The 22288-nt window shown below is 40.0% G+C and overlaps 5 protein-coding genes, 1 non-coding gene and 1 pseudogene across 6 annotated transcripts; 4 read left to right on the top strand and 3 right to left on the bottom strand.

Moving 5' to 3' along the window:
• Positions 1 to 310: 310 nt before the first annotated feature.
• Positions 311 to 5648, bottom strand: rpl7l1 (ribosomal protein L7-like 1). The gene is made up of 6 exons (XM_038726508.1): positions 5574 to 5648; positions 4930 to 5038; positions 4583 to 4746; positions 2920 to 3057; positions 2714 to 2823; positions 311 to 1181 (listed from the first exon to the last, which is right to left on the bottom strand). The coding sequence occupies exons 1-6, from the start codon at positions 5585 to 5587 to the stop codon at positions 973 to 975; spliced, it is 744 nt and encodes a 247-aa protein (XP_038582436.1). The 5' UTR covers positions 5588 to 5648; the 3' UTR covers positions 311 to 972.
• Positions 5649 to 7890: 2242 nt separating this feature from the next.
• LOC119908685 (histone H4) lies at positions 7891 to 8795 on the top strand. Its single transcript, XM_038726512.1, has one exon. The coding sequence runs from the start codon at positions 7986 to 7988 to the stop codon at positions 8295 to 8297; it is 312 nt and encodes a 103-aa protein (XP_038582440.1). The 5' UTR covers positions 7891 to 7985; the 3' UTR covers positions 8298 to 8795.
• Positions 8796 to 9295: 500 nt separating this feature from the next.
• Positions 9296 to 9968, top strand: LOC119908684 (histone H2B 1/2-like). The gene has a single exon (XM_038726511.1). It carries the CDS (start codon positions 9340 to 9342, stop codon positions 9709 to 9711), a length of 372 nt encoding a protein of 123 aa, XP_038582439.1. The 5' UTR covers positions 9296 to 9339; the 3' UTR covers positions 9712 to 9968.
• Positions 9969 to 10176: 208 nt separating this feature from the next.
• Positions 10177 to 10248, bottom strand: trnad-guc. Its single transcript has one exon. It is a non-coding gene; the product is annotated as a tRNA-Asp (tRNA).
• A 2694-nt stretch (positions 10249 to 12942) lies between these two features.
• Positions 12943 to 16356, top strand: LOC119908681 (histone H1-like). Its single transcript, XM_038726509.1, has 3 exons — positions 12943 to 13549; positions 15189 to 15233; positions 16300 to 16356. The coding sequence occupies exons 1-2, from the start codon at positions 12959 to 12961 to the stop codon at positions 15192 to 15194; spliced, it is 597 nt and encodes a 198-aa protein (XP_038582437.1). The 5' UTR covers positions 12943 to 12958; the 3' UTR covers positions 15195 to 15233; positions 16300 to 16356.
• Positions 16357 to 16730: 374 nt separating this feature from the next.
• Positions 16731 to 19070, top strand: LOC119908682 (histone H3). Its single transcript, XM_038726510.1, has one exon. It carries the CDS (start codon positions 18235 to 18237, stop codon positions 18643 to 18645), a length of 411 nt encoding a protein of 136 aa, XP_038582438.1. The 5' UTR covers positions 16731 to 18234; the 3' UTR covers positions 18646 to 19070.
• A 1067-nt stretch (positions 19071 to 20137) lies between these two features.
• LOC119909078 lies at positions 20138 to 20520 on the bottom strand (annotated as a pseudogene).
• Between the last annotated feature and the right edge of the window lie 1768 nt (positions 20521 to 22288).

Raw genomic sequence — 22288 nt, forward strand, 5'->3', positions numbered from 1 at the left:
TACATTTATAAAACTAATAATTCTATGTCCAACCTGACAGAAATGCATTTAGGGAAACCATCATCTAAACTTTCTTCAGCACTGACAAAGTCTCTACACACTTCACAAAGTTCTGGATGATTAGGGAAATGCTGGCTCATCATATAATGTAAACTACTTGGAGTTGGAGCAGGGTGCCTCTGATAATCAAATTACTAAAACCAGAGCAGAGTATCCACACATCATGTTTCCTGTGTACAGTGATGGCACCTTCTGTATGACCAGACATGCTCTCATTTTCTATCAAACATCTTAATTATCATTGCAAAAGTACTGGATCTTTTTTTTTATTGTAAAAACAAAGTGTATCAACAGTGAATCATAAGTCAATGAATGAGTGTTTAACAGATTTTCAGACTTCACACCTTTCCACACTGAACACTACTAAATGCAGTAAATGAGCTAGCTGTAGATGGGCTGGTTGCTCCTGCATGCAGGACAAGCCGTCCTAATTATTCTATGACTGTCCTTGCATATGTAATAAGTAGTGATCAATTCTTCTGACAAATTGAGGAATATTTTGTGTAACAACTAAGCACCTTTTGACAATATTTTACATGTCACGAGTGATTCAAAATATTGTTACACATTTTTACCAAAGAGCACAACTGCTTCCATTAGTCCATGGTCGGGGGGGAGGGGGCACTACATGATATTGTATTTCAAACATGTGCAAAACAAAAAAACAACATGGATAACGATAGTCTCCACTTTAGGTCCTTCTGATGTCTCCCAGCAGTTGCAGAGTAAGTGTAACCAGAGAGTGGGTGTACAGATTAATGTATGAGAAATGACTCTGGGGGACTCCCATGAGCTTCACTGCCAAAGAAACCAAAAATATTTTTAACATATTTTGACATCATTGGCTGTTGCTCCTCAAGAACAAAAGCTTTCTCGAAATAACTGGAGTGTCCACATTGGATGCGTTTCTCCTCAGTTCAGCTGTCTGATGATAGAGTTAATGTCTGTATCACGAAACCCAGGGTTTCCCAGGTCCTTCAGGAGCCCAGCCTTATCCCTGGCAGCGTGACGAGCCACTGACAACTTGAAAGGCAACAGGAAGTTGTTGGCAGCCCGGAAGGCCTTACCAACCGAGTAGATCTCGTGAATCATGTCCTCCAAACAGATGATGCCATGTTTACCTGAGAAACAAGAAGGAGAGGAGAGTGATGAGAAAGGAGGTATGGAAAGATTTTATGGATGACAGGATGGTGACAGAGTGTAAACAAGACCAAAAAAGGGAGGGGACACACACACACACACACACACACACGTGTATGACAAAAAGGCTGTCCATTTTTTTGAGCTATTATTTAAAGCTACACAAATCAAGTTTTTCATGAGATGGAACTTCAATTAGAAACTGAAATAACATTCAAGTAACAAACAGATACATACAGCCCATGCACCAAACTAACCATTCTGGGATTAGTGCACACGGAAAAACTTCATTCACAGATTTCAGTATGCAAATTTTTTTTTTTTGTTTTTTAGGGCGTGCATGTGTAAACAGCCTAAAACAAAATGGTTTACCAATTTTAAAGGTTCAGTGGGTAAATTTGTGGCATCTAGTGGTGAGTGTTGAGAATTGCAACCAGCAGCTCTATGTGCATTCACATGCTCCTTTGATGATCCAATTGAACTGTGTTATAACAGTCTGACACTTTGTGAAGTGTCAGAACAAGGGCCAGTACAAGACACAAGTCTCACTGTTAGAAAATACTTGCTTATGTAAATGTCTTAAGTAAAAAAAGTATCATTGTTAGCTATGGACAGAGACCCCAGCCAATTCTAAACTGATCACCAAAAGGCATACAATAACATATAATAATAAGTATAAATACACATTACATTGTTTAAGTTTTTAAATATCACGTCTTGGTAATATAACATTGCAGCATTTTTTACCTTCAAGTATTTGAACACACACACTTGCTTTGAGTTTCCCCTTGAGAGGTATAAATAGAATTTTCCCCTTTTTTCATTTAATCTGAATACAGCTTTTCCCACAGAATGACTAACTGTGGCGGAGGTGGGTATATTTCTATTTCTAGTAGCTTATTTCACCCTTTTTAATTCTACTTCATTTTCCACCTTATTTTAGTGTTTACTCCCTATTTGAATCTGCTCACCTTACTTTTCCTGTTCTCTGGTCTTTTACTGTAAAAAGGCATAACTTGCCCCACCTCTTTCATGTCTCTCTCTCCCTGTATGTGTCTGCTCTGCTGACTTTCTCCATCAACAGTATGTTTTATAAAGTTACAGAAAAGAGACAGAACTCGTCTTTTGGATTTTTCCAGCTGTGATTCTCTTTCCACAGCAGCAGGTGTGGCGCATGTGGAGGAGGCCTGTTAATGCCGTAGCCTATTGAAACAATCAGAACCACATGGTACCGGATGACATCTGTGGCCGCATCTTGTAACATAATATCAGATAACATCTCTCTCTGTGTTTCTCGCTATAACGCTAAAATTGGGTCGCCAAACATACTTTGGCAGCTGTAAATACACCTGGTCTTGCAATAGAGAATTAAGGTGATTGCGCTCAGTAATGACCTTGCAATCAGCAAGTAGACGTTCATTAACTGGAGTGAAATTTAAGTTTGACATGAGTGTTGGTGATGTGCCTTGGTATCATTCTTCGGTGGCTAAATCAAACTGAGGAAGAGACTCACCCATGTGCTGCTCAATGAAGGCATTGTCTGTGAGAGGAACTCTCCTCCTGCCTATCCTGGTCTGTCCTCTCTTCAGAATGAGCTCACGAACAGACTTCAAGTTGGGAAATCTGTTGGGAAGCTACCATGTGTTTATAACATGCAAAAGACAAAAACACCCCCCGCCCCCCCCCCCCCAAACAAGTACAAAGTAATTTGTTACTTACCCCCAAGCCACATAGGGCTCCACCACCTTCATCATGGCTACAGAGGTCTTGTTGATTTTGACAAAGGCCCCACTGAAGATCTTCCTCAGCCTCAACATCTGGACCACCTTCATCACTTTAGGACTGACACCTTTAATTCTAACAGGAGAGGATCATCAATTATTTTTCTGTCTGCGGTAGCCCACGATTTTAAAATCAGATGAGATTTTAAAATCCTCTAGTGTGCACCAGGTATTAGTTAATCTTGCTTCCTACAAGGAAGTCTGGAAAGTAGATAGCCACAGAGGTAGTAAAACACATTTGACACAGCAAGGAAGAAAAGAAAAACATGGCAACGCAATCCTACAGTAACAAATATCATGCCGTGCTCGTTTAAGCTCACGATTAACCCTGCTTTAAAAGGTGGGGTATGCGATTGTAACATACACGTCTTTTAAGAGTTTCCAGTTTAAAGAAAAAAAAAAGAAAAAAAAAAAGGTATCTTCTATACGTTTCTGCACTTTAAACTGAGTCTGCTTGCTGTAGTGTGAGACTGACCAGTTCATAAGTATCTAACCAAAGAATAGGACGTGTACATTAGGCTCGGGCCAATATAAAACATTTCAAACCTGTTTGATATTAAGCCAAATGCCGTACCAGTAACACGGAATTTTACCACTAGGTGTCACATGTGAGTCAGCCGCTCCCAAGTGTAACAAAATGAAATCCAATGAATGAGCCCCCCCCTTCACAATTCAATCATTTAGTTCGATTAACAGAAACAGTGAGCAACAAAGTGTTATTCATTCAGATCTACCGGCATAGTAAAGAATTAAAGGCATGTTCCATATAAAGGCAGGGTGAGTTCAGTGATTTAAGCACTTACCCTTGAATCTGTTATGTTAATGACTGTACCAACAAACTATAGCTGGTTAGCTACTAGGGCTGAATGACTGGGGGGTATATTGTGAATATTATGATTTATTATTACCCTAATAGCCAATCATTTCCTTTGGTCTGAATGAAATGATTTGCAGGCCTACCAACCCTTCCAGCGCGCACTCTGCCTGTGCACTCACTACGCACGAACATGTGTTTTGGGGCTGTCTAGCTGTCTCTTGCCTACAGCAGCTTAAAATGTCAGTGACAACTTAGACTATTCAAAATGCCGGCTCAGTCTGTTCACATAATATCAAACCGGTTTAAGTTTGAACACCGGACAAAGCGGAAACAGACAGCCCTGTGGTACATTCAAATTCTCAACATCTAGACTAAACTGATGACAACATTTTACTTATGGTCAATGTGTACGCAAAACCCCCCCAAAACTTCTCCACATAACTTATATGGCTCAAGTTACATTAGACATTGAGAGGGAAGTGAACTGTGACGTGAGGTAAATGCATGCAGCATGTAGAGGGATTATGATTTCTGACTAGTTTACTACACCTGCTGCCTCCTACGAGAAGATTCTTAACTAAACCTACCAAACGAGTGCTCACTTTGACAACTCATCTGTTGACAAAATGTTCACTGTATAACAGATATTGGACATGACCTCCTGTTTGCGTGTGTACAACCAATTTCAGCTTTTGATGAATTTCTGTATAGCACACCTATTTACGTAACAGAGACAACATCGGGAGGAATTTCATTTAAAAACCCGTTGAGTCAAAGCACTCACTCTCTGATCCGGACGGCGAAGGCTAGCCTGTTCTTAGCAGGAGGCAGAGGGGCAGGGGGCCTGTGTTCGCCTCTGCGGATGCGAGTTTCATCACGATGCTTCTTGTGACTGTCTTTCAAAAGGTCTTCTAAACGCTTGAACTTTAATGATTTGCCTTTTGATACCTGGAATAATGTAGAAATACACACATAACTATACAGCAGCACATAAATATAGATGGTATGTTTGTTGTAAAGCCTGATCTATCATTTATCATCATGTATCACAGTTTAGTCCTTATGCTTTCACTTGTTTTTGACTTCTTAACATGTTGCAAAATAATCCCAAGGGAAAAAATTCTCATTTACCTTTCTCTTCTCAAGCAGTGCAAGCTTGGCTTGTGTGGCTTTAATAGCCTGGTATGCTTTCCTCTTTTTCAGGAGATACTCAGGAACTAACTTGATCACTTTTTTTGACCTGAGAACAGAGGCATACAAACACATAGTCAGTGAGGAAAGCTTTTGTGAAACATATGACATCCCCATGACTTCTATACTGTAAGGCTTCTACAGCCTTAAGACGTGGTGGGAATCAAGCTGTCACCTCTGCCCAGACGATAACGTTAGCCACATGTAGCGTCAGCTTTCCAGTTTGATTATTGTAACCTTCACTTAACTTATTGTCAGCTGCTCAACATGTGCGAAAATGACTAAATCCAAACAGAACATACAAAATATAGGGTGTCAGCTACACAACTTCAATTACACATAAATAGTTCAAAATGTTCACTAAATATTACAATAGCTATGTCGCGGCTATCTCTCGGTAATGTAAAGTAAACACAATGTGAGATAAAGCTCCCTAAATGCTCTTTTTTCTTACCATCAACCCTCTAAATATAGGTCTTGACAGAATAAGCAAACCTTTTATTTCTTGGAAAGACTCAAAGCAATATCACTGCATGCAAAGAAAGAACGGATGGACTTTGATATAATTAAAAACAAATACATACTCAGATTCGGCCATGGCGAAATTGGAAGACTCGATCGTCGCACGGAGATGACATCATAGCCTGCTGTGTTTACGCTGCGTTCTAGGCAACTCGGAAACTTTCCGAAAGGTGATTTGGAAATATGTTGCTAATGTTAACATCGGTGCACCAGGGGCACTGCTAGGGGTTCAGTTGTGTGCACACTTGACAAATAACCATCAGTTTGTCAAGGTCAGACATGCACCTGGAAAGAGGTCGGAAGTTTCAACTGCGATAACTCCGAATTCCCAGTAGTCGGGAACGCAGCATTATTTTCGGCAGTAGGGCACACACTGCCATTACATCCAGCGGTCAACAGAACATTCATATTTAGCCATTTTGTATGTCTCGTGTAAATATTTAGATTCTGCTAAATACGCCCAATCACCGTATATTCATCTATTTATTTACTATTTATCAACAGAACAATATAGGCCTAACATAGGCTGTAATAAAGAGTTGTGTTGTTCCACTTACAACCAACTCAGCTACTGATATCCTGAACTTCACCACAGGTTAACAGAACTTTATATGTAAAATTTAAGATCTAGGCTATACATCAAGCCATGTAAAGGCCGCTAACAGACATCTGAGGAGATATCTGGCCTACACTATAGGCCTACCATATTTCATTGACATTTACGATTACATTAAGTGACTTATTTATTTACAAATTCCATTTGCAGTAAAGTAACAAACTCAAAAGAAAAATTGTTTGGTAGGCTTATTGGAATTCAGTTTAATAGGAAAGTGTTTATGTTAGTAGCTATCTACAGAGACTGTCATGTGGCATGTTGACCCGCCCCACCTTTTGCTATGTGGGGGAAGGTAGGCCTAGGCTAATGTGTGGGGAGTAAATGTTGAGATTCAGTCTTTCAAGCACTATTTGAGCACCTTTTATGGCGTGAATGGAGTTTCTGTGTCGTTGCTTTATGAAGTTAATTTAGAACAATGTTCGGAACATTTTTATGTGTGTTAAAAAAATGATTCTGATTTTTGAAGAGAGGGGAAGTTCTTAAAAGCGAGTTTGAACAACCACTTACTCAGAGCCCGATACTTTTAATGTGGAAATAAAAGAATAATAGCCTACTAAAGTTGACATAGCTACATGCCATGAGAGCACATCGAATCAACACACTCATATTGTACAGGGTTGATTTACTGAGTTGATAACCAGCTTCATGTGACTGCTTATCCTGATTGCGATTGTTGGGGTGAAGACAGATAATGAAAAGATAACCTGGGCATGTTGAACTTGCTTCAACTGCATCAAACATCCAGCAACAATTTTGGCAAACTGGAAGGTAAGCTGAATGTCCGTGGACCAGTCCTTTATCTTTACCTAACAAATAATGACTGGAATGATGAGGAGCTGGAGAAAACACCGCAGAGCATATCACACCCACCAAAGCACGTGTACAGTAAGTACATTTTTTGTTTGATTTTCTACTGACTGATCATTCAAAATTGATTTTGGCTCAAACCGCGTCATTAATTGCCAATCTGTTATCAATATCATTGAATCTTTTTGTGTGCTGCCAGCCGCTGGTCCATCATCATTTGCTGTGTTCCACTAATGTTGTGTTTGCATGCTGATGTTCCTTCTGACCAATAGGGTTCATGAATTGATTTTCTCAATGCATGTTATTTAAAGCAGGAATTTAGTAGGATTGCTTCACCTGCTTAGACTATAAAGGCTAAGAGTATTTTAACTAAGCATCGATCCATACAAGAATGTGTGAATGAATAAAATGTAGTATTACTTCAATTTATAGACTTAGCAGGTAAAGTAATATTTTAGTGGTCTGTATCTTAATCAAGAGTGACTGTTTCATGTTTCTAACTGACATAATAATGTCTGTTTTAGTACCGTCTGCCTCAGGGTCCACATTACCTGCTGACACCCAAAGGAAACGAGTCACTAGTGGATGGTAATTACAGTGTAATTTGTTTCTCCATCTGCGAAACAATCATGTTAATCAATAAAATGGATTGTCTTATGCTCTGTGGTAATTCTGTTATACTTCAGTCATAACTGATGAGCGCTGCAGTGAAGAGATCTGTGCCTCTTCATCCTGAGCTGCAGTTTCTGGTGAAAGAGCTTCTAGTCACCAGCAAACTCTGTCGGTCTCAGCGCCAGGTGTGTATCATGGGCTGATTTTTATATTCAGTTTTATTTTCTCCAAAAAACAAATGTCTACAACGTGGCCCATATGAGTGTTATGTGTACAAATAAGGTATGTTGGTGTGGGGGCGGGGCTTTAGGAAAGCTGAGTATGGCCCCGCCCAGCGACACTCGGGCCTCTTTAACGTCCGCAGAAAAGATGTAAATACCCAACTGCTGCGCTTCAACGGTAGTTTTTACGCTGTCAGTAGAAGAATCAAACCAGCAAGATGAGCGGAAGAGGCAAAGGAGGAAAGGGGCTCGGTAAAGGAGGCGCCAAGCGGCACCGCAAAGTGCTCCGCGATAACATCCAGGGGATCACCAAGCCCGCTATCCGCCGTCTGGCACGTCGTGGCGGAGTGAAGCGGATCTCCGGTCTGATCTATGAGGAGACCCGCGGTGTACTCAAAGTGTTCCTGGAGAATGTGATCCGTGATGCAGTCACCTATACCGAGCACGCCAAGAGAAAGACCGTCACCGCCATGGACGTGGTGTACGCTCTGAAGAGGCAGGGCCGCACCCTGTACGGCTTCGGAGGCTAAACCTGATCCTGACCTGCTGATACTCAAACACAAAGGCCCTTTTAAGGGCCGCTCACTCATCTGAAGAGTTCATCCTTACATCAACTATTACTAAGTTTCTCAGTGTCCTTTATAATGCAGCTGCTATCTGAGAGAAATGATTTGAGGTGACCACAAGCATAAAATTAACCCATTAGTAAAAAGTACCTACCCTGAATCTTTATTCATTATAACTTCAAAACCCTGTATTTGGTTAACTGAATGATTTGGGGGGGTCCTATATTCAGTTCACACATTGAACCAGTATGTTGCCTCAGACATCATTTTTAACATCACCAGTGACGTATTAACTTCATAATTCTGCTCCCTACATCTTAGAGGGAATATTGAGATCTTACTAGGTGTTTGTATTACAACATGTAGTGCTGTTTTGTAATTTTAACTACCCAACAGTTTTTACAAGTAGGCCGGCTGAAACGATTAGTTGATTGATAGCAAATAAATTGGTGAAACATTTGATTTCCAGCTTCTCCCATGTGAAGATTTGCTGCTTTTCCTGTGAAAGTCTGTAATAACTGTAATATTTTTAATAACATTGACAAAACAAGCTATTTTTAGAATCTTTACAAACCAAATCATCAATTGATTAGTGGAGAAAATAATCAGCAGATTGATCTAGAATGAAAATAATCATTAGTTACAGTTCAGAATGAGCTCCAGTTCAACAACTACAGCAGCAATGTTCTACTTTACATGAATGATGAGGAATAATGATGAAAGGATAAACAATAGTATAACAGGCACAGTGGACATTGTACAGTGTAGTGTTAGTAAATTATCTGAATACTTCCTTCAGTCAATACACTCAACTTTTAAAAATCAGTATATTTTTCTGCTTAGAGGAATGTTTATCAGCGCTTATTTCAAGCATGCTCAGTCGCGTTTAAAACTCAGCCAATCACGTACGAGGGACAGCGCAGCCTAATTTACATCCAGCGCATATAAACATTCAGCCTGAGAGCTGTAGGGCTATTCGTTAAAACTGCAAACGACGTGATAGAAGATGCCTGATCCCGTGAAAGCGCCGAAGAAGGGCTCAAAGAAAGCCGTCTCCAAGAGCGTCACCAAGACCGGCAAGAAGAAGAGGAAGACCAGGAAGGAGAGCTACGCCATCTACGTGTACAAGGTCCTGAAGCAGGTCCACCCCGACACCGGCATCTCGTCCAAGGCCATGCTGATCATGAACTCGTTCGTGAGCGACATCTTCGAGCGCATCGCCGGCGAGTCCTCCCGTCTGGCTCACTACAACAAGCGCTCCACCATCACCTCCAGGGAGATCCAGACCGCCGTCCGCCTGCTGCTGCCCGGTGAGCTGGCCAAGCACGCCGTGTCTGAAGGCACCAAGGCCGTGACCAAGTACACCAGCTCCAAGTAAACCCGCTGCTGCACCACCAACACAAAGGCCCTTTTCAGGGCCACCCACTGCTTCAACTAGAGCTCTTTCCTGTTGACGTATGTAGTAATTACACCTCCTGTCTCTTCATCTTAGTCTTTGCCATAATAATGTTCTGTTCCGATTGTGCATCAACTCCGACCTTTACTTTGTCATGTGCTGGATATATGAATGTTTACATTCATACGTTCCTGCGGACCAAGCAATTTGTAGAAATAAATTCCTCCTTTTTAATCCGACATGTCTGTGTCACTCTGTCAACAAATTACTACTATTAATATATATAAAAACGAAGAGCTATATTACAGAATGTGTCTTACATGCATCCTCTATATTCGTAATCAATAACCATGACCTGATTCGTGGTAGATCATCATTGTTTTATCGTATGCTGGCAGAATCAGAACCTCAGACTCTTATTTCCATTCAGTCATTATATAAAATATTCTCCCCGTCGGGGAATCGAACCCCGGTCTTCCGCGTGACAGGCGGAGATACTGTCCACTATACTAACGAGGAAGGGTATGCGGAGTGCTTCTCATGGCGGAAAACATTCATGTTTCCATACAGGGCTGCTTACAGCTGCAGTTTTACTTTTAGACCACCAGGTGGGGCTGTTTCCTCTCCTGTTTACTGCTGAGACTGTTTCCAGACCTGCCTGAAGGAGAATTACCATCTCAATCTGTAAAGTCCTGTGTGCACATAAACTTCATGTTGTAACAATTCACCTAACCACAAGAACGGCAAGGAAAAAGTACAATAGGCTATAGCGGATAGCGAGCTGCCTGCTTAATTTAGTTAAACACGCCAAAAGTAAAACAGAAAACTGATAAAATGATAAAAATGTGCATTAACAGAATAAAGATGTTATGGTTTTAACAATGTGTATTACAGAAGTGGAACCAAGACATTGTTTTACAAGTAAGTTTCAAGTCCTAATACATAAGTCCCAGGTCGACACCGGTTGAGACAAGCAAGTCAAGTGTCAGGTCCTAAACTTTTTTAGGACATTAACATGAGTTAAAAATGAAAGAAACTTAATTGAATAAAGGTTTAACCTGTACAGCAAAAAGGCAGAGGCACAGTTTCATACAACAAATTTCTTATTTGAATTGAATGAAGTGTTACACATAGTTTTGTTTATATCATAATTTATATTTGGTCTTGGGGAGGGTATCAAGTCATTTTGAGTAAAAAGGCTCAAGTCCATGGGACGTCATGAGCCATTGGTGTTAAAGTCCAGTTGCAAGTCTTTTTTTGATTTTGTCAAGTTGAGTCTAAAGTCATCATACTTGTCATGTGACTTGAGTCCACACCTCTGGTGTATTAAGTTTCAGACAAAATTATACCACGTCTCCAGACTGCACACAGTTAATTAATCGACGTTAGGAAGCTCAGAATACTTTCTTGATCCCCAATGGGAATTCAAACAAGACAGACGTCATCATAGTTTACCATACACATTTAACCCCCAGAACCCCAATGGGCACAGACCAAAATGTAAAGCACATGTGAGGGGAAAACAGTAAACACAAAACATGTTCACACTCACATCAGCTATACATTAAGGCAGTGCTGGTGACAATGTTGTACTTCATATATGAGACACAGTCATTATTCTCTCCCACTACGATCCTGCGGTTAACAATTCTATCTTGCTATATTACATCATATCCTTCCTGTACATATTTAAACTCATTATAATAAGCTTTGGACATCAGAACATACAGTCTTGACTTCATTTTGTGCAACAACAAAACAACATTACCTGTAGCCTATTACAAACAAGAAACCTGCAGAGAAAGTGGTTTCCACACAAACTGAAGCTGAGTTTGATCGGTAATGCGATTTTGCTGAATCAGATTTTCTGTGCTTGTCTGCCATCAAACTGTTAAAGACACATTTCTCCCTGAATTCAACCCAAGAAAACTAAATTTACAGACCTGTTTTCATATAAATCAAATAAATGAACTATTAAATACATACCTAGGGTTAAACCTCAAGTTAATGTTATTTCAGTTAGTTTTGATACAGAGGCAAGAGAAATGGTTTGTTTTATTTATTCCACCCCAAATATTTGGATTTTATTTAGTTCAATTGTGTTTAAAGGTTTATCTGCTAAGAATTTATGGTATGCTAAAGCAGATTTATAACAGATATTTGATTCATAAATTCCTCTCAATACATTAAGCAGCTGGGCCAAGGCCATAAACAAACCTACAATAAATTCATAAACAATGTAAAGTCTGTAAAATCACATATTGATTTTAATATTTCCCATATTTAAATGAAGTTTGATGAGTCTAAAAATACATCAGCCTTTAGAGACCCATTATGTTTTAAATTAGCTAAATCTAAAATCAAGTCTGTAAATTCCCGAATAAAATACAAAGCAAGCAGATAATAAAATTTCTTTGTCCTCAAGGTAGCTGACAAGAATTAAGCTACCAAGAAAATATTTTTAATCACGTTTAAATATCAAATTAAAGTTATAGCCTATTAAAGTATTAACTTCTGGGACTGACCAGATCAAATCATGTTGCAGACAGAAAGCAGATCTTTGTAGCCAACAGAAGAAAAAAGAAATAGGCTAGTAGGCTACTTTGTGCAGTTAATCCCTTCATTTTAAATCTAACATTTGGTAGAAACGGAAAGTCTTTTCCAATCATCTAATCTATCATCTGCTGGATCTGTGACAGGAGTCTAACACCCTGAGTCACAGACAGCAACAGTGTGTTTACCTCCACAGAAAACGTCTCTGATTAAAACTAAATTAAACTCATTACTGCAGCCATTTCAGTTGTATTCTATAAACACACGTCTCTGCTTACTGGAAAACCACTTTCACATTTAATACAAATCACTTTTAGCCATTTTTAGAGACAAAATGTGTCGAAAACTCGCTGCGAGTTGTACAAAGTGATGGTGTTTCAGAGAGGTTTGAAGCCTCCTGGAATTAAATAAACGAGTCCTGGTCGCCATACATGATCTCAATCTGAAGGGAAGAACGTTTTCTCACTTATAAAATAATATTTATGTTCTAAAACGTTCCTCTTCTGGGTATTTTATCCCCAAAACGTGAAAGAGAAAACACAAGTGTCGCCACATTTGAGCCGGGCGGCGGAGCGGCTGCGTGTGTTGCCTCTCCACGGTTCTCATGTGCTTTATAAGTCCCGCCTCCTCTCAGCTCGGACACCTTCAGACAAACACAGCAGACAGAGACGCAGAGATGGCGGAAGAAGCTCCAGCAGCGGCCCCGGTCAAAGCCCCGGCTAAAGCCCCGAAGAAGAAGGCGGCTCCCCGTCCCAAGAAGGAGGGCCCGACCCTCCCGAAGCTCATCATCAGCGCCGTGGCTGAGTCCAAGGAGCGCAAGGGGATCTCGCTGGCGGCCATTAAGAAGGTTCTGGCGGCAAAAGGCGTCGATGTGACCAAAGCCAACAAACGCATCAACACCGCCGTGACTAAGCTGGTGACCGGAGGAACCCTGGGACAAACTAAAGGGACCGGGGCCTCCGGCTCCTTCAAGCTCGCCAAGAAGGAGCCCAAAGCCGCCAAACCTGTCAAGAAAGCGGCGCCGAAGAAGAAAGCTCCCGTTAAAGCCAAGAAGCCCGCAGCCGCCGCCAAGAAAGTTACAGCGGCCAAGAAACCGGCAGCTAAGAAGCCAGCGGCCAAGAAACCGGCAGCGGCAGCCAAGAAGTCCCCGAAGAAGAAGGCACCGGCGAAGAAAGCCGTGAAAAAGCCGCTAGCGAAGAAGAGTCCCAAGAAGACCCCCGTTAAAAAGGTGAAGGCGGCCAAGAAGCCCGCTGCCAAGAAAGCTCCGGTAAAGAAAACTGCAGCCAAGAAGACCAAGAAGTGAAGCGGCTCTTTAATCCAGCACTCAGTGCACCAAAGGTTCTTTTAAGAACCACCACAGCTTCACTAAAGAGGCTTCCTCATTTATTGTTAACATTTAAACAGCTGATCACACAACAAACCCCCAAATCACACACAACTATAGGCTACGTATTTATTATGTAGTACTGGATGTTTTATTCACGTTGAGTATTACTTTTTAACTATAGGCTATATTATTATATATTATCTAGTGTTATAGTAAAATGTATCTTGTGACTCTAGTCTTTCCCAGATTTAAGGAGACTTTTATTGAGTAAAAGTTTATACTTGATGTTATAATTTTTTAGGTTTAATTTTTCAATAGTAATCAAATATGTTTTACAATAGGTACATTAAAAATATAAAAGGATAATATTTTGAGCCATATCATTTGGATAGCTATTATATTATCCAAGATATTAATCCAGGTAATCATGTAAGTTATGTCTGCTTCGAAGTTGGGATATTTAAGTTTGGTAATGTGAGATCTTTGTCAAAATCAAACCAGAAGGAAGTAGCATGAAGACAATAAAAAATAATTAGATGTATTTATAGTAATAGTTTTCACCTTTAAACATTTTAGGCCTAGTAGTCAAATATGTTTTACAGTATGTATATAAATATATATATATATTTTGCCACATCATTTTATGGATGTAATGTTTACTGTATCCAAGATATTAAACAAGTTAAGTATCTAAGTTATGCCTATATATTATATAGGCATAACTTAGATACTTTTTTTAAATAAAGCACTTAAATATTTGATAGATAAATAGTCTGCAAATAGTTGTATTATTTTTCTCTATTCTTTTTAATATTATTATATAACTTGCTCGAAGAGGGTCAGAGAGAGGGAGTATAATATAACTAGAACAAAACCGACTACATACCATAAAAACTACTAATTAGAAACAGCTGCTAGTTAATGTAGCCACAGTACAAATGTATTCAGTTATCCTAATGTTACACTATCCAAAGCTGTCTGTGATATTTCCTGTGTCTCAAAGTCTTTTTACTACGTGAGTTTTAGAATTTACTACGTCTACTAGCTATCCACACAACTTACAAGCTCGTCCTCCTCAGTTATTTCTGCTCCTGCTCCTGTGACCTCTGTCCTCTTCCTCTTAAAATAGTGTAGGATGCTCATCTCTGTGTGAACATGTTGACTACTTTCAAACTGTTTATGGACATGTAGCAAAGACACATGCACACCTCATGGCACATGTTTGTAAGGCCAAGGAAGGTCACAGGAGTTTGTCCCTGGTCAGTCCACTCTCCAGACAAAGCATGTGTCGGGTCCTCTGGGTCTTTAGAGACCTTTATTCCGGCATTCTTGAGAATTCTATGCAAGTAGAGTACATAACTAAATTCACCTTTAAAATACATTTTCAAAACTAGAAACAGTTTGAACCCCTAACACCCCTAAAGTAAAGTAATCACTTGAGATGAGCCCTTGAGTAGATAACTAAATAAGCCATATCATCATCAATATTACCATACACTGGTGCTTTGGACTGTGCTGCTTTGACTCTGTTCTGCTATTGACCTCATCTCTGCTGTCTCTCTCATGTTCACCATGTCAGCGCTAGTACTGGTGCTGCTGGCCAGTGGCAGGTACTCAAAATCTGGTGAGTACTCAAAATCTTTACTCAAGAAAAAGTAAAAGAAAACAATGACAAACCTACTCATGTAAAAGTATAATAATATATTTTAGCTGCTGTTCATCAGGTTTGAAACAGCTGCTACATGATTATTTCTAGGGAATGCAATTAGCTTTGCTGGCTGATTATCTTTAGCTATTTCTGTTTAATAATTGTTTTCCCTTTTTAAATCTCCATGAAGGTGTTGACAAAATCACTGTCAAATATCACTGTTACCTGTGCCTTTTATTATGGACATGTAGCCAACCAAACAACTTGCTTTGCAGTAGCGCAGGCTGCCAATACAATCTGATTATTCCTGGAGCATCTAAATAATCTTTAGAACAAAGAATTATTGTGGCAGTAACATGAGAGCAGCTCGTTGTTGAAGCAGGTAACCTGCATACAGAGGAAGCTGTGCGTCATGTGTAAAACCCAACAGGACTGTTTTATCCACCATATTTTCTCTCTCTGTGCATCTGAAAAATGATCGTTTTCTGAATAAATAACAGCTGGTAGCTGCTGAGTGAAAGCCAATATTTGTTTCACTGGCGACATTCTGTTAAAGCCTTGAACTGAAAAGGTATTTGCCTGATTTTATAAATGTTTGCATCTGCCCAGCTCATTCATATGTGTGATAAGCGCCTGTCTCTTCGAACCACAGAGGAGACCTGACGCTCTTCTGCGTAACTGCGCGCACGCAGCCTGGCTGACAGCTCATTCGGTTAGGGAAGCCAATTGCAGATTACAGACTGGTGAAGTTATGAAGGTATAAATGGAAAATGTAGTGAAATTAAAAGTAGATTACTGGCCCACAGAAAATACTGGAGTAAAAGTAGGCTACAGTTTTAAAAAAGGAACGTGACTTTTTTATTTTTTATTTAGCAAAATTACGTTACTTCTAACAAGTCACTACCCACCCTGCAGCAGGCGTCTCCTCTGCTGTCTGCAGGTACAAAAAGAACAGCACAAAAGAAACGTAATATTGAGGCACTTTGCCGCACCAAACTTTAAATTTAGACCCCTTTAAATTTTTCACTTTGTTTCATTGCAGCCATTTTCCAAAAATCAAAAAAGCTTAAACCCAATTGAGCATCTCTGGAGAGACCTGAAAATGGCTGTCCACCAACGTTTACCATCCAACCTGACAGAACTGGAGAGGATCTGCAAGGAGGAATGGCAGAGGATACCCAAATCCAGATGTGGAAAAACTTGTTGCATCTTTCCCAAAACGACTCATGGCTGTATTAGATCAAAAGGGTGCTTCTACTAAATACTGAGCAAAGGGTCTGAATACTTATGACCATGTGATATTTCAGTTTTTCTTTTTTAATAAATTTGCAAAAATTTCTACATTTCTGTTTTTTTCTGTCAAGATGGGGTGCTGAGTGTACATTACTGAGAAATAAAATGAACTTTTTTGATTTTTGGAAAATGGCCGCAATGAAACAAAGAGTGAAAAATTTAAAGGGGTCTGAATACTTTCCGTACCCACTGTATATGAAAATGTATTTGCTTATTATTAGGCTGCATAAAGTCAATAGACTGTGCTGTTTAAATATTGAAACATTACATTTAGAGTATTTTTACATTTATTAGTGTTAATGACTAGATTAGAGCTATATCTTCTAAAATATTACTGCTAATTCTTGGAACATAGTTGACCAGCCCATAATCTAACAGATATCATGGACCTTCAAATTCTAGTCTCCCTTCTTTATTTGGTTAACCTGATGATTTCTGGGTCTTTCTGTATGCTCTCATTCTTGCCTTTGTGTATCCGACACTCTTTTTTTCAATATCTCAAACAGATCAACGTCTACTTTTTTATTTTCTTGTATCTTTTCCCCATATTTGATGCTGCTGTAAATGTTCTTTTAGAAGCTTAATAATTGTTGTGTAGCTTAAGTGACCCCTCCTGTGCATTAACCCTAGGTGCATTTGTCTGCAGTCAAGCATTTAGAATCATTGAGCTTAATTTTATGAGCAGTAACGTAGAGTAGTATTTTAGTAATGTAGAGTGAGAAATGACATTTGTGTCATGTTATAAGTGCTGATTTATCTTAATGTAGCATCCCAGTGACAAATGAGGATCAAAGTATTTGTTATTTGCTGTCTTGTTTTCAACACCAACATAATTGCTAAACAAAACAGTAGGCTTTACATTACCCTTCATCCTCCAACTACATTAGCATTACATTAATTAGTAACTTATTAGCACCATCAAAAAACTATATCATTTGTTGGTAAATAACCAAACAAAAGCAATATAACAAATACAATTAAAGATGTAAACTTTACTTGCATGAAAGTTGAAACACAGCTTTAATGATTTAATGACTTAATTACTTTCCACTTAATAAAACTATTTTCAGGTTGTGGGGAAGTAAAAGGAGACACAGCTTCTATATGGCTGTAGCCTACATTTTAAATTCATTGTTTGTTGTGTTCTCGAGTAGTTTATGGATGTAGATGTTTTGACAATTCATAATCTAGTTTTGTAAGTTTGGGTCAACAAATTTCTCTTTTGGGTCTGGGGCTGTAAAGTTTGAGAACATTTAACAACATGAACATGAAACAATGCGAATGAATTTAAATATCGATGTAGTTGTGTGTATTTCTACTGCTTACCTTGTGATTTTGCTCTTGTATAGTTTCTATTTTTCATAATAATTTTTACTTTATCTACTTGGAATCAAGTTTTGTTTACTTATTTCTCCAACTCATCTTATTTTGAAACATGATAATTAGTCTCCAAATCATAGCTCCAAATGCTATGAAGTTGTAACATTTTTAATACGTCATTTGCCGTTAGCCAGTTGCTGCGGATGATTGGTCAGTTTGAATTTTGTTTTTGTCCAATAGCAGCTCCTCTCAGCCTGGACAAGTCAGCGCCAACGTCGCTCCGGCTCTACTTTATAAAGCCGCTGCTCGCAATGTCAGCGCATTCTTCTGTATCTGTGAACACAGAGAAGTTATTGAGACTAAAATGGCTAGAACCAAGCAGACCGCCCGTAAATCCACCGGAGGAAAAGCTCCCAGAAAGCAGCTGGCCACCAAGGCTGCCCGTAAGAGTGCTCCGGCCACCGGCGGAGTGAAGAAGCCCCACCGCTACAGGCCCGGTACCGTGGCTCTTAGAGAGATCCGCCGCTACCAGAAGTCCACCGAGCTGCTGATCCGTAAACTACCCTTCCAGCGCCTGGTGCGAGAGATCGCTCAGGATTTCAAAACGGACCTGCGCTTCCAGAGCTCCGCCGTCATGGCTCTGCAGGAGGCCAGCGAGGCTTACCTGGTCGGTCTGTTTGAGGACACCAACCTGTGCGCCATCCACGCCAAGAGGGTCACCATCATGCCCAAAGACATCCAGCTGGCCCGACGCATCCGCGGAGAGAGGGCTTAAACTCCCCCCACACCTCTTTACACCACAATGGCTCTTTTAAGAGCCACTTCACTCAAACTGAACAGCTTCTTCCTCTGCTTCATGTAGTTTAATGAAACCAGTTATTTTAGATCCATATTAAACACGGTGAATCACATTAAGTGGCTTCCAAGAGAGCCACCTTAGACTTAGCTAGATAGCAACATGTTAACTTTCTTATATTTGTTTAGCTCTAGACTATGGGTTACAAGCAACATGAAGGTTACATTAATCTCCACATGGAGTTATATTGGGCTTATGCTGGAAGAAATGTCATTATCAGTGTAAAGTTCTCATCTGTGTATGTTTGGAGTCCTGTTTAATTTAGGGCCCAGACTTCTGAAATGAAAACCGGAGACGTTTTTGGTTTGGTCAGTAAATTAATAAAAATATATATGAAATAAAAAGGGGTGTCAATCTCGGTTTTATAATAGGCCTATGTCAAATATAACCCTCATGAATATAAAGTAATTTCAGGGCAGAAATAACCTTTTGCCCTTTTCAGTAAATAAGTAGAGAATACTGAATTTTGTTGTTTTGGCCATTTAAAGGTATTTTAAGAGGTAAAAAGTACTTGTTGAGCTATAATCTGTCAAATATAACTTCTGAGTGAAACCAAGTCATTCTGAGGCAGAATCTACCTTTCAGCCAATAAGTAGAAGCTGCAGTCACTTTCTGGCAAGTAGAATGGGTTGTATTGGCCATTTAAAGGTATTTCAACAGGTAAAAAGGACTGGATTGGCTGGTACACTGCAAGTTAAATAATGCAAAAGAGATCATGTCTTTATTTTTATTTTATTTTTTAAACTCAGCAGTAAATTGTTGTTAATTATAGGCTACATGCCGTTTTCCAAACATAATAGGCCCTACTGCAAACACTTATTTGGCCACAGATGTGATTATTCCCTTAAATGAAATGTTAAAGTTTCACAAAGACATACCTTTGCTATCACCACGGACATAAAGTGATGTTTAGTTGCACATTATGTATTTTTGATCCAGATAAAAGCAGAGACGTAAAGATCACTTTTCGGTACAACACCTGTATGCTCTACTGTCCAGTCTTTCTGGCCATGTAAAATCTGATTTCAGGTCTGTTAAAACCTTATGGAGTTTTACGACTAACACAATTAAAACCTGGGACAGCTCCAGATGGGGGGTGGTTTACAAACCACTGAAACAGTAAAAACCAGTCAATGTGGACACAAAATAAAGTTAGCTGATCTGATTCTGTATGAACTTAGAGTAAATGTTTTAAAAGTAATAGGTTTGGGTGTTAAATTAACAGGAGAAAATAGGATGTGTGCATTTAGAAGCTTGGAGGCAATAATTGTTCTTTGTGGGAAAGTAGGCTATTTTGTTTTAAGATATAAAATCCAGCCAACAGAACTTTTGTCACAAATAGTAAGGAAACGGCTCTTTAGTTTGAGATGTGTGGCTCTTAAAAGTGCCGTTGTGTTATAGTTCTGGGTGTTTACTTCTTGGCGGGCTTCTCGGTCTTCTTGGGCAGCAGGACCGCCTGGATGTTGGGCAGCATGCCGCCCTGAGCGATGGTCACTCTGCCCAGCAGCTTGTTGAGTTCTTCGCCGTTACGCACTGCCAGCTGCAGGTGACGAGGGATGATCCTGGTCGTCTTCTTGTCGCGGGCGGCGTTTCCAGCCAGCTCCAGGATCTCAGCGGTCAGGTACTCCAGCACCGCTGCCAGGTAAACGGGGTCTCCTGCACCGACACGGTACGGTAGTTTCCCTTCCTCAGCAGCCTGTGGACACGGCCGACGGGGAACTGGAGCCCGGCACGGGAAGAACGGCTCTTAGCCTTTGCTCTGGCTTTACCGGCTCCTTTACCACGACCAGACATTTTGTTTGTTTTCTGCAGAATTCAGGGCTCTATGAGACGCTCTGGGGCGTCCGGTACAGACCTGAAGTGCTAGTTAGCTACGTTCGTGATAAAGGTGTTGACAGCCCCCAGAAGCCCCTACCCTTAACATAAACATCAGAAATGTTAGTACCTAAACGTAAGTCACTGAATGTATGCATGTCGACCGGCTAACCCTACCTGTTGGCACATAGCCCCATAGACTGTATATAATATATTAGCCCTCCCTTGTGTTGCTGCAATGTAGCACACGGGGGCGTTTCATACGGACGCTGAAGGGTTTAGCGTAAAATCCTTACGCTTTGTTACGCTGTCAGTTATGACGCATTGAGATGAGAACGTGTTGGAATTCGGCACAACAGGTCTTCAACGCAGCGTCACGCAACTTTATAAATTCTTCCCTCTCACGGAGAAAAGAAAGGTCAGGTCGCAAACACAACCGCAGCTTTTGTGTGAAGCGTAATTGTAGCTAAACGGCTGCATATGATAATATATATATTATTATAATAAGACAAACATGCCTGATACTTTCACAGTCAGGCCCTGGCTTACATGCTTCCAGCTATTAATGATTCAGCATTAAGAATCACAGTTGGTTCCCCCCGCTGGCACAAACCTCTATTCAGTTATCTTGTTTATAGGGGTGACGAGTCCCACCCGTCTAAATGATTGGTGGCCTAAAATGTCATCGATTTCCCAGTTGAAGCACTCACAGCTGCTGGACTGGTTGGCACACAGCAATTACAATAATGCAGAGTCATCAGAATAATTGCAAAAGATATCATGTCTTTATTTTATTTACCACTCAGCAGTAAGTCATTTTATTATTGGCTACAGTCCGTTTTCCAAATATAAACAAGGACATTAGCCATAGGAGTACTTTAATCCATCCAGCTGTCCATAAACCATTAAATGTTTTAAATTAAATTAAAAGTACACCATTCGTGAAATACAGAGCAAGTTGTTGTAGGCAATATAAAACCAATTATTAAAATTGTAAAGAGAAATAAACGATATTCAATGGAGCAGTGATGAAGATGAATTTGAGTTTCAAAGTCTGATAGCTTGGGGAGGGGGGAAATAGTCCCTAATGTCGAATTATTTACTTTTTAAAAATGTGTTTTTATTAAATGTGTTTGTGCTAATAAATATGATGTTTCGCATTGTTGGCTACAGATGATAAAAATAAATGCATAACAGTGCACCACAGGATGTCTGTGGTCATAAAACTCAAACACTCTGACTCAGTAACAGACCTTGTAGCGCAATATTTCATTAACTGATTAGCTAAATTCTCTACTCTCTGGCCTATAATGCCTTTTTTTAATGATTTTTAGTACATTCCACCTCAACTCATTACTATTATTTACTGTAAAACACTACATTTTCCACACTATTATCTTTGTAATATAAAAGATTTTGTATGTGTTTTCTATTTTTCAACGAATCAGGGCAACTGAGATTCTTATGGAGCTGAGCCAGCTTCTAAGGAATCGAGCCACACAGCCAGCAGCACCACCCTCCTCCTTGACTTCTGGCCTGACCACTGGACTGACCACTGGACTGGCAGCTGTACAGACAGGCGCGCCTAGTCAGACAGGTTTACTGACCACTGGATTGACAACATATCCCATAGACCAGGTCTTACCCCCTTCTATGGCACGTTTTCCATTGGGCCAGCCAGACTCAGTGAGGGCCACTTTGAGTCAGCTTTTCCAGCTGTACCCTAAAGGTTTGCGCAAACAACCAA

The sequence above is a fragment of the Micropterus salmoides genome, unplaced genomic scaffold (genome assembly GCF_014851395.1).
Source record: "Micropterus salmoides isolate LMB-PRFRI ecotype aquatic unplaced genomic scaffold, ASM1485139v1 Ms_hic_scaffold_18, whole genome shotgun sequence".
Lineage (NCBI taxonomy): Eukaryota > Metazoa > Chordata > Actinopteri > Centrarchiformes > Centrarchidae > Micropterus > Micropterus salmoides.